Source organism: Macaca mulatta, chromosome 5, assembly GCF_049350105.2.
Source record: "Macaca mulatta isolate MMU2019108-1 chromosome 5, T2T-MMU8v2.0, whole genome shotgun sequence".
Lineage (NCBI taxonomy): Eukaryota > Metazoa > Chordata > Mammalia > Primates > Cercopithecidae > Macaca > Macaca mulatta.
Window position 1 is genome coordinate 130,033,117 of NC_133410.1, and position 25,352 is coordinate 130,058,468.

General features: G+C 36.0%; 1 protein-coding gene across 3 annotated transcripts in view; it reads right to left on the reverse strand.

Moving 5' to 3' along the window:
• TNIP3 (TNFAIP3 interacting protein 3) overlaps nucleotides 1–14,135 on the reverse strand; it is an 84,895-nt gene extending 70,760 nt beyond the window's left edge. For all 3 annotated transcript variants that reach the window (XM_078002701.1, XM_078002702.1, XM_078002704.1), the window contains exon 1: nucleotides 14,055–14,135. In XM_078002701.1, coding sequence (XP_077858827.1) covers nucleotides 14,055–14,086 — 32 coding nt within the window. In that variant the 5' untranslated portion in view covers nucleotides 14,087–14,135. The remainder of the gene's footprint in view (nucleotides 1–14,054) is intronic.
• Between the last annotated feature and the right edge of the window lie 11,217 nt (nucleotides 14,136–25,352).

A 25,352-nucleotide genomic window follows, 5' to 3' on the forward strand; every position in this document is an offset into this window, starting at 1 on the left:
ACATTGAAGTTATATAATTTATTTTAAATGTCACATTATTTTGAAGCATTGAGATAAAAATCTAGGTCAACTCACAAACAAATAGAAACATATCCCATGTTCATGGATGGGTAGAATCAATATTGTGAAAATGACCATTCTACCAAAAGCAATTTACAAATTCAATGCAATTCAAATCAAAATACCACCATCATTTTTCACAGAACTAGAAAAAAAATCCTAAAATTCATATGGAACCAAAAAAAAGAGCTCACATAGCCAAAGCAAAGCTAAACAAAAAGAACGAATCTGGAGGCATCACAATACCCAATTCCAAACTACACTATAACGCCATAGTGACCTGACCAAAGCAGCATGGCACTGGTATAAAAATAGGCACACAGACCAATGGAACAGAATAGAGAACCCAGAAATAAGCCCAAATATTTAGAGCCAACTGATCTTTGACAATGCAAACAAAAATATAAAGTGGGGAAAGGACTCCCTATTCAACAAATGGTGCTGGCATAATTGGTAAGCTACATATAGAAGAATGAAACTGGATCCTCATCTCTCACCTTATACGAAAATCAACTCAAGATGGATCAGAGACTTAAATATAAGACCCGAAACCATAAAAATTCTAGAAGATAACATTGGAAAAACCCTTCTAGACATTGGCTTAGGTAAAGACTTCATGACCAAGAACCCAAAACCAAATGCAACAAAAACAAGATAAATAGATGGGATTTAATTAAACTAAAACGTTTCTGCACAGCTAAAGAAATAATCAGCCGAGTAAACAGACAACCCACAGAGCGGGAGAAAATCTTCACAATCTATGCATCAAACAAAGGATTAATATCCAGAATCTACCAGGAACTCAAAGAAATCAGCAAGAAAAAACAGATAGTCCCATCAAAAAGTGGACTAAAGACATGAATAGATAATTCTCAAAAGAAGATATACAAATGACCAGCAAACGTGAAACAATGCTCAATATCACTAATTATAAGGAAATGCAAGTTAAAAACAAAATGCAAAACCACCTTACTACTGCAAGAATGGTCATAATAAAAAAATCAAGGAATAATAGATGTTGGCGTGGATGTGGTGAAAAGGGAACACTTTTACACTGCTGTTGGAATGTAAACTACTACAACCACTATGGAAAACAGTGTGAATATTCCTTAAAGAATTAAAAGCAGTTCTACCATTTGATCCAGCAATCCTACTACTGGGTATCTACCCAGAGAAAAGGAAGTCATTATATGAAAAAGATACTAGTACACGCATGTTTATAGCAGCACAATTCACAATTGCAAAAATATGAAACCAGCCCAAATGCCTATCAATCAATGAGGGGATAAAGAAAATGTGGTATAGATAGATAGATGGATAGATAGGTAGATAGATAGATAGATACCATGAAATACTATTCAGCCATAAAAACAAACAAAATAATGGCATTTGCAGCAGCCTGGCTAGAAATGGAGATCATTATTCTAAATGAAGTAACTCAAGAATGGAAAAACAAACATCATATGTTCTCACTCATAAGTGGGAGTTAAGCTATGAGGACTCAAATGCATAAGAATGATACAACGGACTTTGGGGACTCAGGGGAAAGAATGGGACAGGGGTGAGGGATAAAAGACTATACATTGGGTACAGTGTACACTGCCCGGGTGATAGGGCACCAAAATCTCAGAATTCACCATTGAAGAATTACTCATATAACCAAACACCACCTGTTCCCCAAAAACCTATTCAAATAAAACATTCAAAACAATCTAGGTCATCTGATATAATACATAAACTTATTTATCAGGTTATTGGACCATGTATTTTCAAATAGTAGCCTGTTTTATTTTTTAATGGATATTTTACATTATAGAAATATATCCATTTTAAGAAGCAAACATTAGAGAACACAAAAAAGTTAATAATATTCTTATGCTTCCTTCAGTTCCACTCTACTCTGATAATTAGTATGAACATCACTCTTCCATATTTTTCTCTGTGTTTATACAAATATAAGTAGAGTATATATATAATATATGTGTGTCTGTATATATACACTAATACACAAGATATTTTTGTTTCTTTTTAAAATATAAATATATATTATAAATTAAATATTTAATATTAAAGTATTGTATTATATATAACTGCTAATTATTTGGTTATTTTGCATTTATGCAAAACTCTCTGAATATTCCATCAGTTCATACATATTGCTCTAATTATTTTAAATAGACAAATAATATTTGAAAATTATGAATGGACCAAATTTACTTCGTGAAAGGAAAATAAATCTTAGGGCCCAAAATCACGAAGCTAAAGGGCAAAGTCAAGCTGGAAACTGCTTAGGGCAAACCTGCCTCCCATTCTATTCAAAGTCACTCCTTTGTTCATGGAGATAAATGCATATCTGATTGCCTCATTTGGAGAGTCGAACCAGAAAGTCAAAAGAATGCAACCATTTGTCTCTTATCTACCTATGACCTGGAAGCTCCCTCCCTGCTTCAAGTTGTCCTGCCTTTTTCAGACCGAACCAATGTTTGTCTTACATACATTGATTGATGTCTCATATCTTCCTAAAATGTATACAATCAAACGGTGCCCTGACCACCTTGGGCATATGTCATCAGGACCTCCTAAGGCGTGCATCCTCAACCTTGGCAAAATAAACTTTCTCAGTTAACCGAGACCTGTCTCAGATTTTCAGGGTTCACAACTTAATCATTTCTCTATGATGGAATAGCAAGTTGTTTCTAATTACGTTTTCCTCTTGATGTCACTACAATAAAGGCACAATAAAAATGCCTGTCTAGATATATTCTTACATACTAGTATTTTATTTATATAGAATAGATTTACCAGTGTGAGATTGTTGGTTCCAAGGGTATGGACATTAAAACTTTTAGTAGTGCTTCTTGGTTATTTTCTAAATTGGTTACGATAATTTTCATTCCTGTCAGCTACGTGTAAGAATTCTTATTTTCCTGCAGCCGAAGTCAGTCCTAGGTGTTATTGGTATTTTTGCCAACCAAAAGAATTCCATTGTTCTAATTTATATTTTCCTAATTACCAGCGATATTGATCATATTTCAATATGTTCATTATTCATTTGCTTTTCTCTTCTATAATTGTTTGCTCTGGTTCTTGACTGGTTTTTCATTATGGGTGTCTTTTCCCTTTCCCGTTTGTAGAAGTTCTGTGTCTAGTTAGCATTTTAACAGGTAATAGGTGTCATAGAAGAAATAAAGAGCAATGTAAGTGGAATCAGGGTTATGAGGTGTTAGCTGGGGAGATGGGAATTGCAATTTTAAATGGAGTGATCAAAGGTGGGACTTATTGAAAGGTGACAATTGAGCAAGGCGTGAAGGAGGTGTAGTATGGGCCACATGGCTTATTGGGGAAAGAGCATTCCCTGTAAAGGTAGACAGTGCAAAATCTCTACAGCTAGAGCTTGCTTGGTTTTTCCAACATACAACAAGAAGGAAAATAGGCTGGAGTGGGGGGAGTGAGAAGGGGAGTTGTAGCAGATTACACTGGAAAGGTAAAAGGGAGCCAGCTCGAGGAAGCTCGTGGGCATTGTAAAAACTTTGCATTTTACTCTGAGTGGATGGGGGTTTTCAGCAAAGGAGGGATATGATGTGACATAGTTTGGAAAGATCATTCTTGTTGGTGGCTTTAGAACAGCCTGTAGAGAAGCATGGATAAAGGTACTAAGACCATTTAATAAGTTCTTGAAATTATGCAGACTAGGGATACTTGTGGTTTGGACAGAATGGTAGTGAGGGATGTGGACACAAAGGTGGTATTCTGGGCGTAATTTGAATTCGGCCAGTAGGAGGGAAAAAGGAAAGAGAGAAAAAGCTCAAGGGTGCCTCCAAATTCTTTCAGATTAAGAAACCAGAAATAATAAAGTTGCCCTTTATTGAGATAGTGTACTAGTCTGTTCTCATGCTGCTATGAAGAAGTACCTGAGACTGGGTAATTTATAAAGGAAAGAGGTTTAATCGACTCACAATCCTGCATGACTGGAAATGCCTCAGGAAACTTACAATCATGGCAGAAGGCGAAGGGGAAGAAAGGCACCTTCTTCTCAGGGTGGCAGGAAGAAGTGCGGAGCAAAGGGCAAAGGCCCCTTGTAAAATCATCAGATCTCGTGAGAACTCACTCAAAATCATGAGAACAGCATGGGGGTAACTATCCCATGATTCAATTACCTCCCACTGGGTCCCTCCCACAACATCTGGGAATTATGGGAACTACAATTCAAGGTGAGATTTGGGTGGAGACATAGCCAAACAATATCAGACAGGGAAGACCAAGAGAAGAGCAAACTTAGACTAGTCTTAGGAGACCCTTACTTGGGATATCTTTTAGACTTCTCAAGGAGACATGTTCATTAGGTAGGTGAATATGCAAGTCTTAATCAAAATAAACTTTTTGCTAAACACTTTTCATGTGTTATCTCATTTAATCCTCACCTTAACACAATTAGGAAGAAGCTATTATTCCCTGATCCTCAGGTAAGTTAAATATGATGATAAGCAACTTGCTCCTTAAAAATAATCTATAAATTATTCATTATTCTCATAGGAATTTTATCATAAATTTATTGTTCTAACTTTTAAAATATAAATGTATTTAAAGGTGCTAAGATATTACATTTGTGTGTGTGTGTGTATATATATATATATATTTTGTGTGTGTGTGTGTGTGTGTGTGTGTGTGTTTTCTTTTCTTTTTTGAGGTCTTCCTCTGTCACACAGGCTGGAGTGTAGTGGTGCAATCATGGCTCACTGCAGCCTCAGCCTTCCAGACTCAAGAGATTCTCCCACCTCAGCCTCCTGAGTAACTGAGACCACAGGAGCTGGGACTACAGGTGTGTGTCACCATGCTCAGCTAATTTTTTCTTTTTTTTGTCTTTTAATAGAGATGGGGTTTCACCATGCTGCACAGGCTGGTCTCAAACTCCTGGACTCAAGGGATCCACCTGCTTCAGCCTCCCAAAGTGCTAGGATTACAGGTGTGAGCCACTGAGCCCAGCCATGTTTTATTTCTTGCACTAAGTTCCTGAGGGTACAGAGCTATCTAATTTTGAATTCATGGGAGTTGTACATGAATTGAAAGGTCAACTTTTCAATTTAAAATAGAAATAAGTTCAAATATTGACTCCAAAGGGCAAAGAGCTAAGGCAAAAAAATGGGATCAGGTAGAGGGAAATGTTTTCATTGGAAGAAAACAGTCATGGAAGATCATATTAGTGAAAATATAGTATGTGTGATCTGGGGTTCTTTGTTTTGTTTTGTTTTGTTTTGTTTGCTGTTTATTTGTTGCTGTTTATTTGTTGCCGTTAACGACTGGAAATTGAAGAAGAAAGAAGAAGGAACCCTGAATATTCAGAGAATTGTTCAGAAGTACAGAAAAAAAGCCTCAAGATCACTAAAAAACAATGATCAATGACGTATTTTACCTCAAAGCATAAAATAGACATTAAGCATTGACAGTTGTAAAGCAGAAACTTCTAAATTTAAAAGAGCAACTAACAAGTCCCAGGAAAATCAAGAAAATTCCATTAAGTTTAAATCTATTAAAGTTTCGTAGAAACCAGGATATGTCAATGAATGATTTATAATAGCTGTATGTTAATGGATTAGGCAATAAAGTCTATGTAGATGCTATATATCTTTAAATCTTACTCTCTGTATTATTTCATAATTTCAGTGATGTTTAGATGCTTTATTTAACTACTTTAACATTGACTTAAGGTATTAGTTAATAAAAACAACCAGCCTGCAGATTTGGGCATGGCAACCACACAGAGGCGGGCAATTTAGACAAGAAGACCAAAAATTTGAAACTGCCTTTACAAAAATTATAACTGAGAAATCTATGACAGTGAAAGAGATCTGACCTAACTGACTCCATCTTGCTTCTAACCTGCAAGCTGACCTTGTTCACTCCTGGATATAGGCCAAACTAACTTTGGGAAGAACTTAGTTTATAGTTTAACTTTGAAACAAAGATGATAACAACCTGATATGGTTTGGCTGTGTCCCCACCCAACTCTTACCTTGAATTGTACTCCCATAATTCCCATGTCTTATGGTAGCGTCCCAGTGGGACATAGTTTGAATGATGGGGATGGTTTCCCCCATACTGTTCTTGTGGTAGTAAATAAGTCTCATGAAATCTGATGGTTTTATCAGGGATTTCCGCTTTTGCATCTTCCTCATTTTCTCTTGCCGCTGCCATGTAATAAGTGCCTTTTACCTCCCGCCATGATTCTGAGGCCTCTCCAGCCATGTGGAACTGTAAGTCCAATTAAACTTCTTTTTCTTCCCAGTCTCAGGTATGTCTTTATCAGCAGCATGAAAATGAACTAACATACAACCCTTTCCCAAAACAAACCCCCTTCTACCTGGGGACCAGACTGCCTCTATAGGACTAATAAATTATCCACTAAATTAGAAATTATGGTTTAAGAGTCATGCAGCCAGAGACATCAAGATTTGAAACCTCCCCAGTTGCTCCTAGGGATAACATCACCATTGTAAAACCCAAGAGGAGATATTTTACAGACCCTGAACTAAATGCGTCAGCTGGTGCCACCCAGATCAATAAACTGATTCATCTGGTCTTGTGGACCCCACCCAGGAACTGACTCAGCACAAGAGGGCAGCTTCAAATCCCTATGATTTCATCTCCAACCTAACCAATCAGCACTACCCACGTCCCAATCCCCTGCTCATCAAATTATCCTTAGCCCTGATCCCTGAATTTTCAGCGAGACTGATTTGAGTAAGGGTAAAACTGGTCTCTCATTCAGCTGGCTATGTGTGAAATAAATGCTTTCTTTATTACAATTCCTCTGTCTTGATAAATTGGCTTTGTCTAGGCAACAGGCAAGGAGAATCCATTGTGCTGTTACAAGTGGGTGTGGTATAATAAAAAATATACTCTTTGTCTCTGGTTCCTGGCACAGAGCTTCTGATATCCTTGGAATTTCTTAAGTGATAGGAATGACTGTGTCTTGTTATTTGAAATATACAGTCCTCTGGACCACACCTAAGTTTATGCTAATGAAGTCTGTCAGGGTGCCAGAAAGACCAAATTTGTGATTAGAAGGTGGGAACTTTCAGCCCCATTCCCCAATCTCCAGGAAGGGGAGGTAGCTGGACATTGGGATGTAAATACTCTTTAAAAAAAAACTTAAGTCTACTGGGTTCTGTATGGATATAAATACTCTTGAGCAAAGAAATTTGGAAAGCTTCCTGGTTGGTAACACATTGATGTGCTGGGAGGATGGCAGGTTTGTTAAGGGCGAGGATGCTGTGTGACAGCATCTCCATGCCTCACCCTTTGGATTCTTTTCATCTGGCTGTTCCTGAGTTGTATCTTAATAATAAACTGGCAAAATGTGTTTCCTGAGTTCTGTGAGTCCTTCGCATGAATTACCAAACCTGAGGATGGGGTTGTGGTAACCTCTGAATTTGTAGCATGTTGGTCAGAAGTGTGGGTGGTCACTGAACTTGTAACTGGCCTCTGAAGTGCAGGCAGTCTTGTGGGACTGAGGCCTTAACCTGTGGGGTCTGTACTAACTTCTGGTAGTGTCAACATTGAATTGAATTATTGGCCACATAGTTGGCATGGAGAGTTGGGGGAAAAAACTACGCATTTGTGGTCAGAAAAAAGAAGTCACACTGGGTATAATGGATGCTTAAATGAACTCAAGCAAGCAGCATTATTCCTAGAAGGAATAGTGAACCCAGAGGAAATAATTAGGCTCCAGATTAGCCTTGTAAACTCAGACCGATAAAGTTATGACAAATACCACACATGTGTGTACCTGTGAAGCTCCATTAAACAAATACAGAAGATTCAAGATCTTCTGCTTTTTTATTCCAAATAGAAAGAGGTAAATATCCATTATATTATTTTATTGATGTTTTATTGATCATTTTAGTTATGCAACTTTTATTCACTCACTCAACAAATATTTATTGAGGTTTACTACAGGCCAAGAACTATTCTAGGTACTTCTTATAGTATATTTCTTACTATAGAAAACTAGTTGGTGGCACATTTTTTTGGTAATGTATAGAGTTTTGCTGAATTTTACATGAGTGCTTCTAATAAAAGAGAAAATTGTTAAAATTTGAAGTATTTTTAAGGCTTTAGATTAAATGACTTACCTAAGAAGTGTGATTTGAACTCAGGGAGTCTGATTCAAGAAACCACACTCTTAACCACCATACTGATTTTAAATGGTGTCATTGAGATAGTGGATACTTCTCACTTCTAAATAAATAAGAACTTTTGCTATCAGCTTTGCTCAAAAGGGTAGGTGTGAGGTACCCTGAGCCCACAGATGAAAAGGTATTTCACCATCCTTTAATGAATTATAATTTATAATAAAGAAAGGAAAAATTACTATTACATAGAGATAAAATAAGTCCTTGTTCTCTGGAACATTTTTTAATAGCCTGAAATTGCACCAGGTTTAGTAATGATATCTTAAATAATAGAAGTATTGGTGGTCCCCTAAGGGAATATCTTCTAATATATTGCCTGGACTTCCAGATGCCTATTAGATATTAATAGCCACTTAAGCCCAATTTCTTCACACAGTCTCTGAAATCATTATAGATCAATAAGAAAAGCAAATAAAATCCTTATTAAGTACCTGTAGCACAAATAGGTGTCTTAGTCTTCTTGAGTTGCCATAAGGAAACAGCATAGACTGGGTGTAAACAGCAGGTATTTATTTCTCATAGTTTTGAAGGCTGGGAAGTTTGTGAACAGGTAGGTTTCATTCTAAGGCCTCTTTTCAAGGCTTGCAGTGTGCTCAAATGACCTCTTCTTTGTGCACATGTGGAGAGAGACAGCAAGCTCTCTGGTCTCTTTTTGTGAGGTCACTAATCCTATTGTACCAGAACCCCACTCTTATGACTTCACTTAACCTTAATTACTTCCTAAGGGCCCTATCTCCAAATGTAGTCACACTGGGGGTTAGGAGTTCAACATGTGAATTTAGGGGGACACAATTCAGCCCCACTGTTGTGTTCTAAAATGAAGTATGATGTAGCACAGCAAAGAATGAAATGAAAAAGAGAAATCATCAAATGGTTTGGATCTTAAAATAAATATTATTTTGCATTTTAGTACGCAGGTATTTTCTGTCATAATTGAAAACCCTGATCTGGTAATATAAAGAAAATAAAGGAATTTCTATGGTTAGAACAATGAAAATAACTAGGCTTGGAAAGCAGAAATGCCCTTGGCATAGAAATGATTCCTAGATGTGAAACTGAAAAATGATTCTCTAGTTCATTTGGCTTGGAAAGAGGGGTGATGTGTGATTTAAATAATTATGATACAATTTAACTAACAGAGCAGAATATTTAGAATATGAAGTGACAGCTAGAGTCTTATGTCAATATAAATACTAGCAAATGACATAAAATACTAAAAAGAGGAATAAAAAGGTATTTGAAACAAATCTTCAATATAACCTGCCTACTCTCTAAACTTATATTTGAATAGAGACATAAGTAGTATCCCAAGTGGAAGCCCATGAGAGATGAAAACCCAACTCACTGAGGGTATTACATTTAAATTTTCAATTTATGTGAAGGAATAAAAACAAAAAGATTCAAACCAAAGCCAAATTGAATTTTCCAAACTCTAGTGTCTTCATTTTTCCCATTATTTCTTCACTTAGTACATTTACACAAATTCCTGTCAGAGTAGCAGAGAGAGTTGTGAATATGTTATTTCCAAATTGCCCTGAAAACTAGAATTTTGCTAATGCAATACCTTCTATTATATTAACTGGCTTTGAAACTGCTTCAAATTTAAGCCACAGAAATGGAATGTACTGCCATGGAGGGTCTGTATATTGAATTATCAACTCGGAGGAGGTGGCTTCAGCATAAACTCTGAAGCCTTCTGGAAAAAGAGAGCCAAGTCCTTAGAGCTGCCACACACAGAAAGGACAGACTTAAATTCATTCAGCTGGCTGCAGGTTGTCTGTGGCCTGCCTGGGGCCTCGTACAGACCTCCAAGCAAGCTCCGTGCCACCACAGCTTTTATCAAAGACATTTCCACTGAGGTAAAAGCTGGGTGATTTCCCATCTCTAGACACACAAATTTTATGCTGGTACCAGTACTTCCCAGAAAAATGCTAAGTTGATTCTTGGGAAAATTCTAATTTGGTATTCTTTTCACAACATCTCCCAAACACTTTCTAGCATACAGTAATAGGCTTACAAGTGCTTTCTACATTGAATCCAAGAGTGTATGCAAGCATGAAGTATTAAAGGCAGACAGAACAAAAGGTATACTCTAAATATCTTCTTGGACCTTCTGTATAAGGTAGGCCTCAGAATATGGAAATCTGTGTTTATCCCATGGGCGTTGTTTGCATGGAAGAGGTTTTTCTGAAATGTGCTTTATGAGCCTGGCTCAAAGCACAAGTTGTCCCAAAGCTCCTTGTCTCAAATCTCTGTGAATGTATCCATCCAATAAAATGTAATTTCATCTAATATACTACACATAAATAAATAAGATTGAGAGACTGCTTTCTTAATGTGGAAAGAGAAGAAACTTAGTCTATTGTCCAGAGACCCAATGGGACTTTGATGTTTATCAGTTTGAAGACATGTAATTTCTGAAAAACTAACAAATTTGAACTGCAAATAAATAAATTAGTAAAATTTATGAAAAAAATTATGATTGGTCTGTGATGTTTTGTGTGTCATTAAAAAATACTTATTCATCAGTGTTGCTGCTTATTTAGTGAAAATAAAAATACTTTTATTTAGCTCTTCAAACTATAAGGCTCTCTTCTACCTAACAAAACAATATGAATGGACAGAAGATACATTTTCAGGGATGTCTGTCTTTATGAAAAGGTGTGAGATAACCTTAACTTACAGTAGCTGCATAAATGGTTCTTCCTTCTGCCTTTCCAGAACAGTTTAATTTAGAGTCAGGTAAGAAGGGGGTTAAAAATAAAGAGGCCAAAAGAATTGTAGAAATGCCGATGATATTATAAAAGAGATCATTTTAGTTTTCGTTTACCACATACATAGTACAAGTAAAACATCTGCCTGTCACCCCATAAACATTCCTACACTTCTCTTCCTTTTATGAGACAAAAAAAAAAAAAAAATAGAGCTTTAAGGGACTTTTAATAGCCAGCAGCTGTTTGGCTGCTCAATGTTGCATCTGGAAGAGAGTATGCTACTCACATGGAGAAAAACAGACAAAAGTATTGTTTAATTTTCTTAATGTCCACCAATGCTTTACATAAAGACATTTGAATGATTTGAATATGAAGAAAGACACAGAGCTCCTTAAGTGCATCTGAAATCCACTACATCGTTACCAGAAGGCATGAAAAATGGATGGCATTAGATCCTGTTTAATATTAGGTTCAATGACTGCAGTTGTGAATGAGTTTAATGCCAGGTAAAAGGGTTACTTCATGAGAACACAAATTCATCTCATTCTTCTGAGATGAGTTCTACTTCAGGCTAAAATGAATCATAGTAGTTTTTCTTGCAACGTTATAATTATAATTTTCTGAATGCATGATCCTTTTTTTAAAAAAAAGACATTCTTCTTACAATAATTGTTAGGACAGGAAAGCATCTGCTTTAGAAAAATTAAAATGAGGAACTGGTATTACAAGAGTACTTCGAAAAAAGGATGACCCCAGGATCACACATGTTGAGAGGGATTGCTTTTATAATAACAATATGTTTCAAAACTGTGTTAAAGGGAAATATAAAAACTATAAAACACCATGTTTACTTTGATAATCCCCCACACTGACAATCAAAATTATTTCTTCCACTCCTTTGAAAGGAAGCCTGGTGTCAACCATAATATCAATATGTAGGCCCTAAAGCACTTCATTGAGGAAGGAGTCAGTTCAGGAGTGACAGAGGGAAAGATGACTCAGGCGCTCACTATTCTCTTCCTGCCCTGTTTGCTCTCACCTCTCTTCTTTATTCTTCTTTCCCACTTCCCTCAGGCAAAGACATGGACCGTGGCCACTGCCTCACTGCCTCATCCCTTATCCTTCTTTCTGCACTTCCAGGTATATACACCCTAGAAGGCAAGTTGAAAAACATCTTCTGAACATTTTAGATTACTATCAAAGAACCTAACCCTCTCTATTCAAAATACAAAATTTTAATCACTTTAGAAAAAACATTAGCTACTAAATTCTACATAATTTTCATCATCGGTAAATAGAACTAAACAGTAAAATGCATTGCTGGCTGTGGAGAGGAGGCAAGAGAATGGGACTCAGGAGCTCACACAAAGTCCTCAGAATTCTCCATGTGGAAGGAAATGGCTTGCGCATGTGGAGAGGTGGTGGGGTGAGGATAGCCCCTACCTCTTAGAAATAATAGGTTTCTCCCTTCCTTTCTTTATTCCTCCCTTCCTTTCTTCCTTTTCTACATGGTGAAATTTTGCCAAGCATATGCTTCTGCTACCAAAGGAGGATGGGTATCATCTTTCGTAGAAGTTGTTCAACATCACATCATATATTTTTTGTTTCTGTAATGCCTATAGTATCTTAGAGGTTGTCAATATAATAACTTCATTATCAAATGACTCCTGTGATGTAAATTTCAATTTTACTAATATTTTATTAAAATTTATATAAAATAGATCAATGCTTATTGTAGACCCACAGTCTTCGGGGGGAATATTCTGCTGCATGTCAAGTCTTTCCGTTGAGGTAGGTAAAATCATATTGACAAGGAGAGACTTACACACCCAGTACAGTTATAGAATAATAAAGTATAGTGCACAGGAAAATGCTAAATTGTATACAATTAAAGGCTAAAATGCTTGTTAAAGATACTGAATGTAATTGAGGTGAATGGGAGAAATCAATATTTCTATATTTATTTGAACTTCAGATATTTTCCCTTTCCAATTAATTTTTAACACTATTGCTAGAGTAGCCTATTGGAAATCCTTGGTTCGAAATTCTTAATGTTACCCCTTGTCCAGTCATGATTTTCGTATTGAAAGTACAGACGGGCCTCTTTTAATGAAAAGATTCTCATAGACAATCTGAGAATATGACTCCAGACACACAGGATCTGAGAACTCTAGTTTAAGAACCACTGGCCTAAGAACTTAATTATTATTATATATTTAAATTATCTTTCACTTGAAAGGTATCACAAAATAGAAGTTTTGTCTTTATAAACAGAAATATTGGCCTTAGAATAAATTCTCAGCTATTTAGTCTCTCACTCAAGAGAGAGTATCAACTGAGTTTCCTTTTCACTACACACCACCTGCGGAAGCCAAAACAAACCGTTAGTTGATCCAGACACAAATACACGACTTTCCTACCACCACATCTTGGCACACATTCTGCCTTCAGCTTGGAATAGCCTTTCCTTCTGTTTTTCCATCTTTCTCCTCAGTTTCTCTTTGCCAGAAATTAGGTTAAACCACTTCGTGTATTTCTATCCCAATCTCTGGAAATCTCACTTTCCTCCGATTTCTTAGAACCAACAAATAGAATGAGGCTTTAAAAAAAAACATTGAAAGATTGATAGAATGTGGAAAGTGCCTAAGTAAGGGATTTTTTTTCATAAGGAACTTAGTAAACTTCTCACACTCCTTCAGGTGAGCTAAGGATTAAGCAAATCAGGAGAAAAGATAAAGCTACTCCTTCACCTTACTGGTGGAATACAGTTGTTTCCTAGAGACAAATTTGTGCAATTACAGAGAAACCATCTACCAAGGCTTGTCAATGGAAATTTACAAATACGTTAAAAATCAAGTAATCTTCATAACCTACCATGTCTTTTGCCCTGTGGATAGCAATAAAAGAAAATATGTTCAGATAGATAGGCCGTACTGTGACCCGTCATCTTTTCCTTGTCTATTCTATATAGCTCCATCCAGACAGCTTCTCTTCTACTCTTAGTACACTATCATTGTTGCAAAGCAGAAGTGCTCTAATTAGAATATTAGTATCAGAAGCATATAATCTCCAAATAAACTGTTATTACCTTTCAGAATCTTCAGATTGATTGGTGACCATTACCAGTTTATCGTCCTGTTTCTCATTTTTGTTTATGAGCCGTCCACATGGAATCTAAAAGAAAAAAATATGAAGGACATGAGTCTCAGATGTACCTCAAGGGAAGTTAACTATGTCAGTCACCGAAGGAGAAAACCACCTGTTAAATGCATTTTTCATCAAAAGCCATGTTTTTATTCTCATGTCTTGTTTTCAGCCCTGCCAGACGTGAGAAGACAGACCACAAGCCTGCCTTCTGCCTAGTTTCAATGAAAGGTAAAACACTGGGTGTAAACACAGGCTCAGTGAGTTAAGGAAGAATCTCATGACAGGGAGAAATTGTCCAGGAGCAAGTAAAAGAAAGCTGGACATTCTAATACACACAGCATGAACGGTTAAAGTTGTCAGACTGACATGTTTGTAGTTTAATTAACCCCAGTCTAGGAATGAGTTATCCAGGAGTGCCTACTGACCCCAGGACGCCAGCAGCTTTCTTCGAGGAAGAATGCTCATGACAGCTTTTTCTCCAATAGGAGTTACTGATTATTTCTATGATTTTCAGGGTAACAAGGGAAGTGGTAATGAGACAATGAAAAAAAGAGAGAAAAGAAACTACTTGTGCCAGAATTTGTTTCTCATTTTTAAAATTTATTATTAAGTTGCACTTAAGTTTGGTGCAACTTAAGCACCAAACTGTGGACAAACGTTATACAGACTACATAGTACCTCATGGGACTTACAGTAGAATCTTGAGATTGAAGAATTTGATTTGTGTATGCTTTAAAAGCCAATTCCTGCAGGCAATGAACACATTTTAAATGCATCTGGAAACCACCAATTGCTGTGACCCCATTAGAACATTTAGGAGTTAGGCACATGGGAAACATGAAGCCAGTTTGTCTGAGTTTCATGCCTCTCTGTTTAATTGTAACAACCACCACAAAAGAAAAAAAGGTTTGTTAAAATGCTCCAGGAAAGATTCATTTCAGCTATTGGCAAGCTGGCTGTACATAGTGTGGGAGGGTGGCTTTTTGTTTTGTTTTGTGTTGTTTTCAGCTTGTGACAGCTGTTTAAAAATCATCTGTTACCACCATGGTAGCTAGTTACTAGATGAAAGCAAATGCCTTTCCGGACTGTGGAAGGAATTGGACCACCAACTAGTACAGCTATCTTTTAAATATGCAAAATTGCACAACTGCGCATCTTGTTTACATGGCACGCTGGAGATATTACACAATTCTGCAAATATGTTGAAGAGGAAACCAAGTGATAGCCATCTGATAGAGTGACTGCAGTAAGTGCTCATTTCTGAAACATGAAGTTTTAAATATTTAATTAATAAACAAATTTATAGTAACGTTTTTAAACTGTCTTATATTCTTTCACTATTTCAAAAATTACCTTTAAAATGCTAATTTCCAAGCATATGTGAAATTACACATGGAGTCTTGGAGTATCAGGGAATCATAGAATCGGACACTGTGGAGAACACACTAAGAATTATAATGCTATCATTTTACAATAGAGGAAACAGAAGTCCAGAGAAAACAAATGACTTGGCTAATTAATGACTGATCTAGGATTAGACACCAAACCATCTGACCTGTAGTCACGATCTTCTATTGTTGTTCCATAATTGAAAATTATACAGATGAAATTTTAAGTTTGAAATAAAATAAAATTAGATACTGATCTATTTTAATACTAATATATTTTAAAACTAACCTACAAAATTTTTACATTACAGATACAACCTCATAAAACTATATTTCTTAGGCAATGGCATCGTATTATTTGAACTGTGGTGGTAAACACCCCAAAAATGGCATGTGCCAAAGGAAATCTCCAGACTTAATATTGTACAGTTTAAAATTGACAAATAATATCTTGGAGGCACTGGAAACAGACAAGATGGAAATTGTCTCAAAGACATTAATTAGTTTACTGAACATTGTACTTCCTTCATAAATTACCTTTTCCTAGGCTAGAATTTTACATTTGTTATTATTCTATCCAGGAAGTAAAAATATTAACCAGTGATAATCAGAAAAGTCAATATCCCGGGCATAATTTTAATTTCCAATAGTTTATTTTCCTTCCTTACTTCCTTCCTACCTTCCTTCCTTCCTGCTTTCCTTCCTTCCTTTCTTCTTCCCTCCCTCCCTTCCTTCCTCCTTCTCCCTGTCCCTCTTCTTCTCCCTCTCTCTCTCTCTCTGTCTCTTTCTTTTGAGACAGTGTCTCACTATATTGCCCAAGCTAGAGTTCAGTGGTTGTTCACAGGCACCATTATAGTGCACCATAGTTCTGAACACCTGGGATCAAGCAATTCTCCTCCCTCAGGCTCCTGAGTAGTTGGGACTACAGGTGTGCACTACTTTCCCTAGCTACAGCCACATATAATTTCAGAGAACAAAAAGATTTACAATTAAAAACCATAGAAGTGGCCAGGCGTAGTGGCTCACGCCTGTAATCCCAGAACTTTGGGAGGCCGAGGCTGGTGGATCACCTGAGGTCAGGATTTCAACCAGCCTGACCAAAATGGAGAAACCCCAACTCTACTAAAACTACAAAAATTAGCTGGATGTGGTGGTGTGCACCTGTAATCCCAGCTACTCGGGAGGCTGAGGCAGGAGAATCACTTGAACCTGGGAGGCAGAGGTTGCAGTGAGCTGAGATCACACCATTGCTCTCCAGTCTGGGCAACGAGACTGAAACTCCATCTCAAAAACAAACAAACAAACAAACAAACAAAGAAAAAACCCATAGAAGTAAGAGTACCCAACTGACTGAGCATCCTCTGAAGCTAAAAGCAAACACATGCCTTTGTTTCCATCATTTGATTACTTCTCCTCGTCCTTTTCCTCCTTTTTTAGAAATTCCTATACTGCTAAAGAAGCAGCTGTTGCTTTCCGTTTAACTTAGCCAAAAGATGTTCTCTATTCTTGGATGCATTTCAGCACATCAGTGAAAATCATAAGCTATTGATTGTTTAAGCAGAAGTTTACACAATCCATAGTTCCAAAATAACCCAACTTTGAAGATAAACTTACTTTTGGAAGTAAACAAAGTTTTATGAGCTTTTTGACATTTCTAGTGACAGTTTTTAAAATATTTGGATTTTTAAAGTCAGATTCAAGGGCAAGATGTTAGTACTACCTGTGATAGTCAAAGTTTGCTCAGATAGGTTTTACAGACCTTGAGAATGTTATATTAAAAATTACCAATGAATTATTGTACTATTGTTTACATTTATGTTGGTCAAGTCTATGTTACACATTGAGAGGTGTCCAAATTTACATACAATCAAAGGCATGAAAACTTTACTTAAGGTAGAAAGGATAGAAGCTGACAAGGCATATTTATTTATATAAAATGTGTTTCTTTCTGGGCCATGCAATTTACAACTCATAACACCTACCTGGAAACTGTTTCATTTTACTATCTTTACTAAATTAACGTTAAATGTTAACCGGGTTCAATCCATTTAGGATGAAATGTTCTCATCAGGTACTAAACCATCATGAAAATTACTATCCTTGTATCCATATATAATAAGTAATGAAGAATCTATAAAGTAATAGGCTGAAAACCATATATATGTACATTCACATGCTTACAGATATAAAAGCACTTATATTAATTTTTTAGAAATGACATTATACCATTTAAGAATACATGAAATCTTTCTTATTGATCACATAAGAGACCTACAGGTAGGCAGTCAGTTAATCAAAATATTGGTTAAAGCTGGGACTCATGAAGAATGATACATTAATACCATATTAATTTAATGTCACTGAAAATACATAGGTGAACATCATTGCTAAGCGCTGTTTTCTAAGGAGAGATCTATTAATGGTTGTCCACATGTGTCTTCTGGCCCACAATAAATCCTCGGTGAATTCTAGTTTTGGTTTCTTTACAAAGGAGCAAAAATTTTAAGACACAAAACAATCTGAAAACATACTGCTTTTAGGTTTTTATGATAATTAACTACTTTTTTTTGTATTCGCCCTCACCAATATCCAATTCAAATTTGATAACTTAACCTTTACTAGATGTTTCCAAGATGCTAAAACTAGCTTGTATTGAAACAATGTTTTGTTAACCTTTTGGTACTCATGTATTATCGGCTTATATACATTTTATTTAAATATGTAATGGCAAAAAAGTAAAATTGTCATAAATAGTGTGGGAGAATAAACAAAGATGATCCTAGGTAAATGTACCACTTAACTTTTAGAGTCAGAAATAAGTGAATGTCCTTAGCTGTGAGTATTCAGCATGCCTTGAGTGCCAGTCTGTGTGTTTTACGGAACGAATGGATTTGTTCCTGCTGTGATTTGACTGAGTAGGGGATGAAAAAGAGCAATAGATTCAGTCAAGAGTGGGAAAATGCCTGCAGAGTCAGGAAGCTGACATAAATTGGTGACAAGTTGTGGTAGGGGCTGTGGTGAGTAAGTGAAGAAATATCCTCCCCAAAGGTATTAAAATTCTATTTAAAAAAATCAATGTGAATAAATAAAATCCAATGCTCTTTAAAAAGTTATGGTTTACTATTAGCAATTCTCATGGCTTTTTGTAATTTCCAAAGCTTGAGATACTTGTTGCCAATATGTGGATGATAATGGACAACCTTTTTGAGATCCTTGCTATTATTGGTAAGAAAGAGATGTAATGAACTATAACATTTTTAGTATAAAATCTTGGTTATGTTTTTCTAATAATATCTTTAATATTCAGTCTAAATCACTCTTAATATATAAAATAACCAGTTTGTATGTTCAAGAAGCTTTATCCTTAAAGCTCCCTATCCATCATTTTATCTCCATAAATATTAAAAAAGGAAAAGGAATTCACTTAGCCTAGAAACAGGAACAGTAAAGCAGGTCATGTGACTATAAAACTAACCTAAATTTACAAGCACAAAGCTAAAACAGCAATAAAAGATTTCAGATAATTTCTATGCAAAATGAGGCAAATGATCAATGTTTTTAAGAATATGCTAATGCTATTCAAAAAAAGATATGTTACACATTTTAATTCATTTATTTCCTCTAGCAAATAAGATTCCTATACCTAATAGGTACTTAAGGACCTTTGATTACAGTGTGGAAGAAATTGGAGGAAAGGAAAATTACACACTACTGTCATTTACAGTAATGGCCCAAGAGAAATTGAGAACAAGAAAAAGATTTTTGGCTACACATCGTTTGGCTAAACCAAAAGAAAGAACTACTCAAAAGAGCTGTAACTATTTTTTTTCCATTTCATATTTCTGAGAAAGGTGTCAAATAAGGGGACTTTCATCATCTATTTCCTTCTAAGAAGTCTTTTTGTTTTATAGCGATAAAGTTTTCTGCTACCACAAATTCTCTACAGCTCAATCACATCAGGACACCTGCATTTCTTCTACATGCAAAACTGACATTTGAGGACTGAAACTAAAAAAGTTCCTGAACCAGGAGTCAGGAGACTAAGATTCTGTCTGTCACCAGGGCTATCACTACATTTGCTTGTCGCTGAATGTCTATCACCAGCTCTGATATGAGAACAGATTGTACATCGTAGTAGCTAAGAGTGCTCCTAATACTTGAGTGTTATGAAAACTGGTCATCCTAGGATTTTGCAATATTGCTATCTTGCTCTTGATGCATCTTAGAGGCTTAGTGAAATATTAGTGAAATTTTTGCCCTGTGAAGAGGATCTAGTTTTCCGTAGAATTCCTTCATTCTGCAGAAAAATGAGCATATCTTTGTTCTGAGTCTTTATTCAGCTCTATTTGGGAATATTCCTGTATTGTGGATTTCTACTGATATATTTCATAAAAACACCCCAAATTACAAATTCGCTTTTTCAAACATGTTTTGGAAGGATGATTGGGTTTAGAGTCAAAAGATGTGGATTCCAATCTGTCTCTCACGTTTAACAAGCTGTATGTCTTTGGGCATATTATTTAAACACTCTGAGCCCCAATGTACTCACCTGCAAAGTAAGGATAATACCTCCCTTCTTCAAAGAAAAGTCCATAATGATTAAACAAGATACTGCATTTGCAAGCAACTTCCACCTCAGTTGCCCTATAAGATGACTTTTCTAGTGTTGCATGGCAAATAGTAAGCTCCAAATAAATGTGAGAGAATTTAAATTTTGTTTAATCTTCAAAACTCACTGGAAAGCCTATAGAGAAAGTGATTTTTATTGGACATAAATGTTATTATATATGTTATTATTTTTTAAAGTTGGTTGTTCTGCTGAAAATCATGAAAATGTGGAGCTGAGGGTGTGTTTGTTTTTATGAGAATATGCTTCAGGTGGAACTAGGAATGGATCGCTTTCATATCCATTACAGGTGTGCCAGCCTCGGCCTATCCTTAGCCTCCTGCTAACTGTACCAGTTCCTCCAGGCAGATGCTTACCCGCTTGAAAGGGAAGTAAAGGATAGCCTGTGCCAATTTATCAGAAATCTTTGCACACCAGGATTTTGTTCTGAAGTAATAAATTTTGTTTTATAACTATACATTAATTTTGAATGCAGCTTGGCAAGCAATGACCAAACTTATACCTGGTCTTGTAAAAAAACAATTCAAACTTTAATGCTGGATTCGCTCTCATTATTTCCATGGTAAAGTAGCTGAAAGATGGTTTTAAAAAATAACACACAATAATACTGATGTCCTATAAAAAATCACTTTTGCTACGTGCTTTCCAGTGAGTTTCAAATATCAAACAAGATTTAAATTCCTCCACTTATTTAGACCTTACAAGGCTCCACAGAAACTAGAAAAGGTAAATGCCTTATTATCACACTTGCATTTCATCATTGCCTTATGAGATTCAGAGCATGAAGAGCAGAAGCCAGAGCTGTGTCCTTGAACAACTTTCTTAGCTTCCCTATCCATTAGCACAGAAGGTATCTGCATAATTGTAATACTAGTTTTTCTACTCCTGTCAACAGATCGTTAGCAACTAAAAGGAAAGAGTATAATGAATTCTGATTTCCATCAAATTTTCAGCAATAGAAGCCATATCAGAAACTATTCTTTCAAAAAAACATACATTATTACTATTAAAATCAATCAGTTGTGCTAAATCTAACCACCCGAGGCTAGACAGTGATTATCCCCAGATTAACAAGCATCAATACAAAGAACTATGCTGTCTCAATTCCTCAAATGAAAATAAATAGAAGACTGTTCAATTATAGTAATGAATAATAACGACTGATCTCAGCTCTGTGATTTTAATTAGTACTCTCTGCTGATAATGAAAAGTTGAGATGCCAGCACTTTGAGAGGCCAAGGCAAGAGGATCACCTGAGGTCAGGAGTTTGAGATAACCTGGCCAGTGTGGCAAAACCCCATCTCTACCAAAAGGACAAAAAGTAGCTGGGTGTGGTGGTGGGTGCCTGCAATCCCAGCTACTTGGGAGGCTGAGACAGGAGAACTGCTTGAACCCAGGAGACAGAGGTTGTAGTGAGCAGAGATCGTGCTACTGCACTTTAGCCTGGGCAGCAGAGCAAGGCTCTGTCTCAAAAAAAAAAAAAAGAAAAGAAAAAAAAAGAAGAAAGAAAGAAAAAGAAAAGTTGAGATGAGACTTGAGAGACTTGATCCCTGAGCACTGGATTTCCGATACAGAATCCACACTTCGGCTTTTACCTGTAAAGCTCAAGATCCTCTCAGACTAATTATATCTTAATGTACATGTTCATGGTTATGTTTTTTGATATTTTTCTTGCTTTTAAACAAGTTGCAGAACACTCTCTAATTAGAAATTCATCTTATTGTTTTCACCCATATTTAGGCAGGTTCTAATTTGTCTACATTAAACACTTTAAAGTTGATAATCTTTCTACTCATTTTTTTCTATTAAAATGATTTTAGGTATTTCTTTTCATTATAAATAAAATTTGATCTTTATAGCTTAAAGTTAAGCTGAACAATTTTTCTTTTATTTTAATATCTACAATTGTTTTGCCTTTCGTAATTTAGAAAATGTGAACTATCTTACTAGAAGATTTTTGAACACCTTTCTAAGTAAAGAGTTTGGGGGAAAATGACAACGTATTCTCTAATATTGAAAAAAGTGACAACATACTGAACAGCATACTGAATATAGTGTGTCAGCTATACACTGTCTGAGAGTCATCTGGCTGTAATCTATATATCTATATTTATTCACATCAAAAGGAAACATTTCACCATATTTGAAATTTAAGATGTAATCAAAAACTGAGAAAGGAATCATTTGCCTTCAAATGTATTTTATTAACTATACTGCTTAATACTACATTACATCCTATATCCTTTCTTCTTGCAGCATTCATACATGTCAGATTAGCAAAGGCAGAGAATGATTAATTTTTATTACTTATCACAATGATCTATTAACTATGTACTAACTGCCCCTTGTGACCGTCATCCAAGGTTTTTTACATACTTAGATTAATCAAGAGATTCATTTGTTTGGATTGTGCTTTGCAACCACTAGAATAATTTCCCCCCATATGGTGTCTTTGTTTCAAAACAACGGAGATATTTAATCTTGGCCATGTTTTCAAATATAATTGATTTTTATTCATGCTCTGTGCAATTTCATTAGAAGGGCATTTTTTATTCTCGGTTTTTTCTTTAAGATTTGTGGACATACATGTGAAAAGTGAGGTTTTTGTTTGTTTGTTTGTTCTAAGATCTTTATCCTTTATGAAACAAATATTTGAAAGATCTAAACTGTCACAACCACAAACAGATGGGAGCCAACTATAACTAATAGGTGTTCCTCTGATAATTCATCATTATCTGATCTTAATAAGAAAGCAGTGTTTAGAAAAAGAGCTAAAGAGTAAAGTGTTAAAGAGCAATTTTTGAAAGTTAACAGTTAAAGTGAGGTCTAAGGTTTTATCCAGCAGGAAGTATTTAGTCGGCCAAAAACTTAGTAAGCACCTTTGCCTTCCCCTCCTCACACCTTCTCCACCTCTGCCCCCCACCTGGACAAGGAGGCCTCCAGGACTTTTGATGAATCAGAGACTTTGATTGATGAGATATACAGGAACTCTGCCTGTCTCCTCTACACTGTGCCGCAGGTCTCTTTGACGACTATGTGCTTTAGGTTCCTTTAACAGGAGGAATTGTATTTAACAGTCTATTTCCCATATTTAAAAAGTCTTATTTCTTCCTCATTCATGCCTCATTAATATCATTAAAATTGGGGAATTGTACAATGGCTACAAATTTCAGTGAGAGAATTGTGCTGGAAGCCAATGATAATTAAATATATACTTGGAGAGACAGTAGGACCAAGCGGAAGGGGAGACAGAAAGAGAGACAGAAAAACAGAGGCATAGTGAGAGATCAAGACAAAAAAGAGAGAAACAGAAACAGACAAAGGGGGACAGAGACAGAGAGTGACAGGAAAAGAGACAGAGGCAGAGGTACACATAGGGAAGACAGAGAGAAAGCAACAGAGGCACAAAGGAAGAGAGACAGAGTGAAAAGGAAAGGAGAAAATGAAAAGGTATAATGTTTTTTCCCTTCTAGACTTTAAAAATTCATTAAAATTCTGATATAAAAAATAGACTTAAAAAGTTGAGAAGATCATATCTGAACATAGTTTGTTAACGTTGATCCATTCCACAAATATTTGCTTCTTGCTCATTAGGTTAAGGCCCAGTTCAGGCCTTCCACTGTGGGGACAGGTCTGTGCATGCAGTGCCACTTGAAAGGACACTCTGGGAGTCTCTGCCACAGGCCACTGATCGAGATTCCTAAGAAGAACGAAGTTCTCAGCATTTCACAGCAGGGAGTTTGTGGTTAAGCCAGAAAGCAAATGTTATCAGATTCAAGAAATATCGGCACTGCACCTGTAAGCATCTAGTCTACCTTTGTCTACTGCTCGCTTTTAAAATGAACCTTCCTTGCAGGATAGTTTAACTGCTCACACTTAAATTATTCCTAGGGAAGTTTATTTTCCAATCTCCTTTGGGAAATTTGACTATTTAAATAAAAGAGCCCGGTAACTTTATATTGAGAAATACATTCTTTTAGAATGTCTTATGCTCCCCATCGACATGATTCTATAGCACCATGAAGAACATGGTGAAAAATGTCCCCTGCAGAGGAACACACTAAATGGATGCTGGCTCTGCTCATTGCTTAATCAAGATTGTTCAACCCTGTAATATGCCAAGAGGGAAAGCATAATTATTCGTGTAAGTACTTACATTTAGTTATTATTTATAGGATTTTTAGAAGTAATAAAGCAAATAGAGTAACATTCACATAGTTAAATGTGTCATTTCCAAAGCTTATTTTATCTAATGTGCACAAAGGGGCCAACTGATAAAAGCTCTAAAGTAAAAAATTTAAAGGAAACAGCACACATTATTACATTTACAACAAGTTCTATATCATTTCTCACCGGGAACACATAAAACCATATCTTAATTGTTAATATTACTGAGATCCTGATCAATTATACATGTCTTTCTAATATGAGAACTTTATGCATTTTAAAAAGAAATTAAGTTACAGCCGACTCTCGTAAGTAAGCGAAATGAAAGTAAAGGCCCAGGACACTATGTTACTCACCATGTTCTATCCTGAAAGTCCCTCTCAGGTCTAGGTAAGCGCACTACAAGGTCTAATACGGAGACCTGTCTTTATGACTCTTTGAATGAAACAGTAACTAAGTGGTTTAAGTAGAAACATGTATTTTGAAAGGTTAATCCACCCATACACAGGGAAACCCCTTTTTTAAGAAAGTCATTCTGCTGCCAAGAGACTATTAATATTCACCTCTCAGATACAAATACAACCTACAGATAAAAGATTCACAACCTATGTGAAAATACCACAGAGGATTCCCTCTTAGTCTCTATGTTGTAATGGAAACACAAGAAAACAATAAACCTCTTCAGGCAATTGGGGGTACTACAGGAAATCCACCTGCCCACTTAATGGAAAAGTTGTATCAGCTTACTAGGGCCACAACACATAAACATAAATTTAGAATTAGTATAACTTACTGTAAGGACCACATAGGTCACACACTCATTTCTAGGAATGTTCCTGTGTTTCATCTTCCTATTTCTTTCCCTGAGAGAGCTAGCACCCAGGTTAACATTTAAACAGTTACCCTTTAAAGTAATTTAGAAATAAGCTCATTACCTTTTAAAAACAGGACTTGCTGAGTGTTTTCTTACTTACAGGGGAGATTATATTTACAGTCTCTATGTGGCTTCCCTGGCACTATACCATTAGGAATGATGTGTATTTTTCTTATCCCAGAA